Below are 9,168 nucleotides of genomic sequence, written 5' to 3' on the forward strand. Positions count from 1 at the left end.
AAACACTCCCTTTCGCTGTGACGTCACGATAGCCCTCTGGGCGTCTATCTGGCACCATGTCACGTGAATGGAGAGTCCATGTTGTGAATTTAGCTGTAGTAGCGATTAATATTTTCTCAAAGAAATGTTGCGACCATTGTCTATGTCATCACTGAATACTCCTGTCGTACCAATTTATATAATGAAAACAAAAAATGTACCAAACACATGCAGCATCTAAGTTCCCAGAATCTTGATAATTGCTGCTGTTATATTACGGTCACAAAAAATAGTAAGTTGTCTATTAATCAGCTGTAAATATGTATCACCCTATGAAACTTAAAATGTCCCCCCTCGTGTAATGGCTATTAAGTTATATGTATAAAATCACACTAATAGTATGAAACTTAAAATCTCCCCCCTCGTGTAATGGCTATTAAGTTATATGTATAAAATCACACTAATAGTATGAAACTTAAAATGTCCCCCCTCGTGTAATGGCTATTAAGTTATATGTATAAATTCTTTAATATGCCAAATATGATGTCTTTGTATGTCTATGGGCCTGTTGCCCTTAGAACTTTTAAATAAAATCATTTTATAACAATACAGATGTCATCTTAGACAATATCGAGCCTACATTTGTAAAACTTCTGATATTTCCCGCTGGTGGTATAGTGAGGTGAAATGGAGTTGAACGTCGCGTTCAAAATAATTTCACTTATATAGCATGCGTGTGTGTGTGTGTGTGTGTGTGTGTGTGTGTGTGTGTGTGTGTGTGTGTGTGTGTGTGTGTGTGTGTGGCTGGCTGCTTTTACTGGTCAATGCCGACAAGTCTTTTAGCCCCTTCCCTTAATGCCGAGCGCCAGACAGGGTGACACCAAGTACGATCTTTTAACGCTCTCCGGGTGGACGATCTACCACCAGACCACGGAGAAAGTCTTATCCCGATCGAACATGTGAAGCTACAGGTTATAATGGACAACTAACCACTTTCACCTGTATTAGGTGCATATTTGCATAAGGTTAGCGCATGCATGTGTGCGTGCGTGTGCGCATACATGCGCGTGCGTGCATGTGCGTGTGTCTGCTTGTGTCGGTTTTATAGCGCCAGTCCAATAAGATACCATGCTGCAGTTTAGCATCGATACCCCACTCAGATATCTTTAATCGTTCAATCCGTAAACGATTTTGGTACGAAGCCGCCAAAATATGACTGAGAAATATGTAGATGTTTTGGGCCACACGTGTACACAACTCACAACGCCTGATTGTCACACGTTTTGCTCAGTTTTTAAATCATGCCAAGTTGGCCCAAAAAGTCTTCATAATACCCCACACTATGCCCATTTATACTCATAAATTAAGGTCTTTCGTGAATAAAATGCGAAGCACATTCTTTATAATATCATAATTTTATTTACAATCGTAACACTCAATATAACAGTCATGTATTCTTGATGCGGTGATGCGGGCAAAAAGGTGAATTGGTTATCATATTCATCACATTCGACTTATGTTAAAGTTTTATGCTGTATATATACTATGTGAATATACCACAGACATGATTATAATTGTACCAGCTGAGCTGATTTAAAAATTGGGGAAATTGGAGGCGACAGAGTGCGGTGTTCATCAATGGCATCATCAATAGTCCCAGAAGAGATGGTTGTTAGGCTGATGCTGGTTGGTTGGTTCCTCAGTCACATGACCACCACAGGTTATCTGGTCATCAGGTAGATGAAATCTGTGACAAGAAAGATTGAAAATAGCAGATAATTATTTGTAAACCACTTAAATAAAATCGCTCTGATTTTCTTTACAATAGTATGTTTCTGAAAACAAGTGGTTAATGAAATTACAAAAAAACACACACACAAAAACAAAGAAAAAAAAGTAACACCATCTTATACCCCACTCATTGAAAACATGTATATTTTGCTAAGGTTCCCTAATTCTGTATGGCGCTGTCGGGAATAGAACCCCGGACTTTCACGCTTTCCCGGGCGGACGCTCTACCACTAGACTACGAAAGCGATCTGTTCCCATTACGGGGTTAAATCTGTTTTATGCATAATATCAAACGAAATAACATACTAATGCTGTCTATATATGATTGAGTTCTATGTTTTATTAGGTTAAACGATTATAATACAACGCATCGGTTCCCCCTTCTCCGCACCTGAACACGTGATGTTCCCTGTTTTATCAATGTCCAGCTCCTGCAGGAGAACGTTGAACTCATCGTCTGTCATTCTGTCTCCCAAGGTTGTCAACAGGTGGCGCAGTTCTGTGGCGTTCACGTTCCCACTTCCCTCTCGGTCGATGACCTCGAAGGCCTCTTTAAGTTGTCTGTTGGTGTCTGACGGTTGAATTGAGTCCGCCATTCTCTGAAACGTCTTCAAATCCACCTTCCCGCGTTCTGTATGTGATGTGAAGAATTAGGTATATAATACATTCACTCATTACAAGTCAGTCTAAACAACTTTCTCACGAGCATAATAATGTAGCAGGACTGTGTATATCTGGTTTTTCTTCTTTTTAATTCCAGTTATATAAGGGCGGCCCGTAAATATTTGAATCTCTCCCAGACAAACCAGAAATTGGCAAAGCTTTCCGCGCTCGACACACAAAACTGAGCCTGTGACGGGCTCCATAAAGCGGTCAGCACTAACACGATCGTAACTCCCATACTTTAATATAGACTTATGACAATCGTTGCCCTGACCATCCGATCTATTTAGACACATCTTAAGACACGCAAAGTGGTCCTGGGACCTATATTGGTAACCTAGAGTTCCCACGGGGATGAGGGCAGTAACCATTACACGCTGTAAGCTGGTTCGCGAAACAGTTTTTTCCACAATAATGTCGCGTATAAGGTTAGGTTCATGTCACTTTGAGTAATCTTACAACGCAGGTCGCACATGTTTACCACTTTGGTGAAACCCACAAACGCGGGTATGGTACCGAGACACCAAGGATTATAATGTGTACGAATCTCGGATTCGAACCCACGATCAGCATCTTGGCGCGACAAGGGAACACAACTCCGCTCAGCGAATTGCGGTGCATGAGAGTGAGTGAGTGAGTTGGGTTTAACGCCGCTTTTAACAGTAGTCCAGTTATATCGCAGCGTATCAGCTTAATGTGGGAGGAAAGCCCGAAGTGATGCAGGTCTCAGACGTTTACCACTTCGGTGAAACTCACGAGCACGGGTATGGTGCTGACAAACCTAGAAACATAATCGTGGCGAACCGGGATTCGAACCCACAATCATAGATTTCTGGCGTGCCCAAGGGACGCAACTCTGCACAGCGAATCGCGGCGCCACAGACGACTGGGCCACCCGTGCCCCCGCGGTACATGAGAGACCGGACCAAACATTCTATAGCAAGTTAGTGTTAGTTAATTCAGTTCATGTGAGACGACAACGCCAGAGAATAACCAGTCTCGGTTATCCGCCGAAACAGATTCCACTGGGCGAAAAAGGCAAAATAGCCGTGTCAGTTATATGAATTGATCACTGAAAACCAGTGATGACACAAGATGTTCGCGAAACACTGGATGCATCTTCAGCTATTGCCATACCCTTTGAATGATGGAATTCAGCTCCTTCACTTAAGGTGCCCGTGAAGATCCAGGATAGAATAGCTCTTCAGCAACCCATGCTTGCCGTAAAAGGCGACTATGCTTGTCGTAAAAGGCGACTAACGGGATCGGGTGGTCAGGCTCGCTGTCTTGGTTGATGCATGTCATTGATCCCAATTGCGTGGATCGATCCGCATGATATTAATCACTGGATTGTCTGGTCCAGGCTCAATTATTTACAGATCGCCGTCATATAGCTGGAATATTGCTGAGTGCGGCGTTAGACAACAAACCAACCCACCAACCAACCTTCACTTAAGGAACTTTAAATATTATGTTTTCATGTATGGTTCGATCGATCCTTAGCGTGCTATCGAAACATATGGCGAAACGTATGGCGAAACATGAGGCGGAACATATAGCGAAACATAGGGCGAAACATAGGGCGAAACGTATGGCGACAAAGGACATAGATACCGCCCCATGTTATAAGATTGGTATGTAATAACAGCTACCACTACTAGGCGCCCATGATTCAGAGATATTATACATTGAACTCACTCTCAACTTGAACACTTCTCAGCAGCGCCGTCAGTTCTGTATTAGTGATCACGTGACCAAGTGCCCGGATAGGAGTCCCAATTTCATTGGCTGGTATATAGCCATCGCCATCCGTGTCAAACATTTTGAACACATCTGGAAAAAAACATATGTTTGGATTTAATTACGATGTCATTATAATTCATATTTCATTTAAACTATGACGAGAGGTTGCGTTTTGAGCCAAGGTATGATAGCCATGATGAAAACCATGGATCATAGTCGGGCAAAACTGGGATTCATACTCATCCTGGCACGGCAAAGGGAAGCAACTGTCTTGGGAGTTTTGGCGGCTTTAACCACTGCGTGATCCGTGCTCAGGACTAGCATGAACATTGGTATGTATAACAAGTCTTGTTTTTTTATGTGTAAAGACGCCCAAAAGATCTGTACTGAGGGGTCGAAGTATTAATGAAAATATCTGGTTTTGCAGCTGAAAATAAATCCATACAAAATCTCAGTAACCCCTCCCCCCACCTCGACACACACTCCCCCTTCCCCAACACACGCACGTACGCACGCACGCACGCACGCACACGCACAGACACTTTAAAAGCAATTGTACATACCGGGAACAGATACGGCCTCGTTCGTCTGAAAATTAAAAACATTCAGTTAATTCTGATCTTGGTTTTTAATGTTTGAAGGTAATAATGTTCAAGCGAAAAAAACATTAAATACGCCAACATTCGACCAATTTCCTTCTTGTTGTTGTGGTATCAATCCACGTGCACAAACTTAAATCAATCAGCTCGCTTGCTTTTCACACCTGATAATCCACCATATACTGGCCTGCGTGGACCGTTTCATGGTTACAGGGGTATATTTAGTGTATTGTGGATATCAATGGTGGTATAACGGGGAACATTTGCTGCAGGGGAATTACCACCATTCATCACAGAGCATCTGACACCACACATCGTGTCATTGTGACTTCAAGGAAATCTATATTTCGTTTCAAACCTTTACACGCGTTAGCTCGGCATGCTTTTGATAACGTCAGTACAACTTACACCGGACGCCATCTGTTCGATTGGGGCGCAGGTTGCGCCGTGTGTTCTCCTGCCTACGTACCTGTGATGCTACAACGCGATGCGGTCTATCAAGGCAAGTTTATTGCAGATGACACTGGGACAACCTGATAATCTACTTACAGATTAAAAGGCAACTAGGAACGTATTTACATTCTTTTCAAACTTTGATCGTAAAGCTTAAAGTGAGGTGGGTAAGCCTAGTGGTTAAAGCGGTCGCTCGTCACACCGAAGACTTTGGTTCGATTCCCCTCTTTGGTACAATGTGTGAAATCCATTTCTGGTGTTCCCGGCCGTGATATTACTGCAATATTAAAACATACGGCGTAAAACAATACTCACTCACTCGTAAAGCTTAACATAACGTGATGCTCTCTTAACCCTGGACCGGAGTCTTGGAAAATATGTTGAGTTATCCGGACTTTGAGACAAGCGGAGATAATTGACTTAATTCCTGATGGTTTTCACAACACAAAGGCTTTCCACCCTACGGAGGCTAAGAAGCCGTCATATAACTGAACTGTTAAACCAAACTCATTCACTCACAAATGACGCAATGAAAGTGCTTGAAATTGTTGTACATGCAGGGGGCACGGGTGGCCCAGACGTCTAAGGCGCCGCGTTTCGCTGTGCAGAGTTGCGTCTCTTGGGCACGCCAGAAACCTATGATTGTGGGTTCGAATCCCGGTTCGCCCCGATTATGTTTCTAGGTTTGTCAGCACCATACCCGTGCTCGTTGGTTTCGCCGAAGTGGTAAACGTCTGAAGCCTGCATCACTTCGGGCTTTCCTCCCACATTAAGCTGACACGCCGCGATATAACTGGAATACTGTTAAAAGTGGCGTTAAACCCAACTCACTCACTGTTGTACGTGCTGTCGCCTAGGAAGAACTCATTAACGTATTGAAATAAAGCTTTTGAATATTTCTTTTACAAATTGTCTTCATGGATGTAAGCGTAAGCTATCTTTTTACATTCATATCTACATGGACTAATGTTCGATATTTTTTTGTATGGGCCTCGGCCCCGATCTATAAAGTGTTCGTTACTACGAGTAATGTCTCTTTTTACGAACGGTTGTGACGCGAGTGCCTGATAAGTGTATCCGTCGAGCTTAGTTGCCTGAAGGGTTTGCTAGATGCGAGTGGGGATATTTGTCCTGATATGGTTTATCGAAACATATAGACTTGACCCGTCAAATGACCCTGCGTTATAGCTGTGCTACCCGGTGTGTTTAGACAGAGTAAGTTTACGGTGTGTTTGGGCGATGCGGTAACAGGCCGGGAACGCCATCATTAGTCCAAACTGTTTTCGGCGAATCATTATTTTGAAACAATATATGTAGATAATTATTCGGCATAGCTCGATAATAATAATGAGAATAATCAACCATTGTTGGTTGCCACACGTTTCATGTAAAATACCTTTCAATATGGTGTAACACTAGACGAAAAGTAGTCAAAAAAACTTATTTCTATTTTTAAATCGAGGTCGGTCACAATTTATTTTGTCAGAGTATAGTATACTAGCGTGTGGGAGAACCTGAATAGAATTCTCCCCAAACAACCAACGCATGTCGTAGGATTCGAGTAAATGGATCGGGAGGTCAGGTGACATGTTTGTACCCCATGTCTGCACCCCATGTCTGCACCCCATGTTTTCTCTGAGCATGTCATTGTACAACGACGGCACACACAACAAACAAAACAAACAAAGCGTACTCGTTAAAACAGCCAAAGGTAATTCTATAGGTAAAGTAAATCTATTATGGAAATGTCAACTCTATGTTCTCCTTTTGTGAACTATCCTAAGTAAACAATACATTATGGAGGACAAAACACATTGTACAAACATTATGTCAATTTAAATATAATGATATTTTATAACAGTACAAATATGTGTTTTGGATGCTGTTAACTTGTCAAGGGTCTGGGATAAGCCCAGGGTTTATGATCTACAGTTGGCGTCAGTGACTGCACTGACCTGATTGGAGCAGGTCGCGCTACACCTGCACATTCACCAGGTCCTGTTATCAAGAGTGTGTCAAATCACTTATACTTCTTATAGCTTATAACTCGGCAACCATGGACTGTTCAGTATATATATGTTACAGGGAATATGTATAACCAGGGAATATGTATAATCTCGGAAATTTAGGGAATATATTTAATGTCTGATTCACTCAGGGAATATACATAATCCCTAACATTTTCAGGTATTAGACATATTCCCTGATTTAACATCGAGTTTTTAAGACATATTCCCTGACATTACTTTTGAGGCTCTTATATGGTCAAATGTGATATAAAAAAACAAATTATTTATAAGAAGATAAATTTATTTGACATGATAACGAATACCTGTCACTTAACTTAACAATTAGTCTTCACTGTAATCAAAACAATGCATATAGTATAGCGTACATGGTACATGTATAACAAATACATGCATGCAATATTAAGTTAAATGTTAACGTGTTGTCATTAATAATCTCTTGAAATATATTGTTATGGGAATATTAAATGTGATGAAAAATAAATATTCTTAAATTATCACGTGAAATATCATTGAAATTAGCTTTGTGAAAGAAATTAGCTATACTATCAATATATTGACATTGCAATCTACAGAAGGCTAAGCTGTTTTCATGAGGTTTTTTTATGTGTGACTAATCGTTTATCATGTTGAGCGATGATGTTTAACATCTTTGTACTTTGGAGTCAACGCTCCTTATGAAATGACGCCTCGTCATATTCATTGTAATCTCTGTGCTTAAGACCACCTAATAAGGATAAGGTACGGGGTTTGCATAACACGACAGGTGTAAACGAAGAAATGAAGAGACAGGTTTAAACCAGCCCCAAAGAAACGTGAAGCGATATTGTTTCATACAGATGATATTATAGCAGCTTTAAAAAACCGCATGAACACCAATAGAGTTGGTATCGTCGCTGATAACGTTGCACTACAGTACGAAACCCGTGCCCCCATTTCTCGAATGTGAAACGAAACGCCTTTCAATTTACCTTATCTAAATATTTCGTTACATGCAAACAGCGCTAAAGTAATTATTAACCAATACTCACTTTTCAAAACGGCTACATGTCATTTTTGAATGGTTTTCGTGGGTTAAATATGGTCAATATTACACTCACCATGGGTGTGTCTTTGTCAGGCTGCGTCGGTGGCGATGCAGTAGTTGTATACCAACAGTACTCGCTATAACGTGCACACAGCTTCGGAAACCCGATAAATACGCGCGGTGCTTGTAGAACTGGTTAAACCTCACCTGTATGTACCTACGGTATGATGACTGAGGATTAACATACCAGGGAGGATTGTCTCGGATAGATAACACTCTAGGATAACGTACTGCAGTTTTTCTTTCAGTGGGACAAACCAAACACACAAGAAGTGAAAGCAGTGTGATGATAAACGTCGTGGGAGTGATCGGCAGGGCGGAGCCTGCGGGGGCTTAAAGACTACCCCGGCGTTATAGCGGGTATTAAGATGACTACTACTGGTTAACATGTTATGTATGAATGCATGTATACATAATTAAATAAATAAATAAATAAATAAATAAACAAATAAATAAATATCATATCGATGAAATTTGGTAGAAATGTTGGTTTCAATGTTTGATATGGCTGAATTTCAAAATTCTTCCTTTTTTGTTTGTAATGTTCTCCGATTGGGTTTATATCTGTATATACGTGCGGACCGCGAACTTATTATGCATAACGTTGTTGTTTGTTTGTTACTTCGCACCACACTCAGTAATATTCCATGGTCAGCTCTATGAAGCGGTCTGTAAGTAATCGAGTCAAACCAGTGATTGACATCATGAGCATCGATCTACGTAATTGGGATACGATGACATGCATCAACCAAGTCAGTGAGCCTGACCACCCGATCCCGTTAGTCGCCTCTTACGACAAGCATGTGTTGCTGAAGATCCAACCCGG

At 41.3% G+C, this 9,168-nt stretch overlaps 1 protein-coding gene across 1 annotated transcript; it reads right to left on the reverse strand.

Moving 5' to 3' along the window:
* Positions 1-1,400: 1,400 nt before the first annotated feature.
* LOC139444313 (calmodulin-like) lies at positions 1,401-8,613 on the reverse strand. Its single transcript, XM_071225248.1, has 5 exons — positions 8,356-8,613; positions 4,740-4,764; positions 4,132-4,266; positions 2,162-2,401; positions 1,401-1,726 (listed from the first exon to the last, which is right to left on the reverse strand). The coding sequence occupies exons 1-5, from the start codon at positions 8,356-8,358 to the stop codon at positions 1,701-1,703; spliced, it is 429 nt and encodes a 142-aa protein (XP_071081349.1). The 5' UTR covers positions 8,359-8,613; the 3' UTR covers positions 1,401-1,700.
* Positions 8,614-9,168: the final 555 nt, after the last annotated feature.

Source organism: Haliotis cracherodii, unplaced genomic scaffold, assembly GCF_022045235.1.
Source record: "Haliotis cracherodii isolate W230 unplaced genomic scaffold, xgHalCrac1.p SCAF_5, whole genome shotgun sequence".
Lineage (NCBI taxonomy): Eukaryota > Metazoa > Mollusca > Gastropoda > Lepetellida > Haliotidae > Haliotis > Haliotis cracherodii.

Coding starts and splice junctions, on each gene's coding strand:
- LOC139444313 (XM_071225248.1), bottom strand. Junction 4,267..4,739: donor CGAGGCCGTATCTGTTCCCG/GTATGTACAATT, acceptor GTTTTTTTCCAG/ATGTGTTCAAAATGTTTGAC. Junction 2,402..4,131: donor GAGAAGTGTTCAAGTTGAGA/GTGAGTTCAATG, acceptor CATCACATACAG/AACGCGGGAAGGTGGATTTG.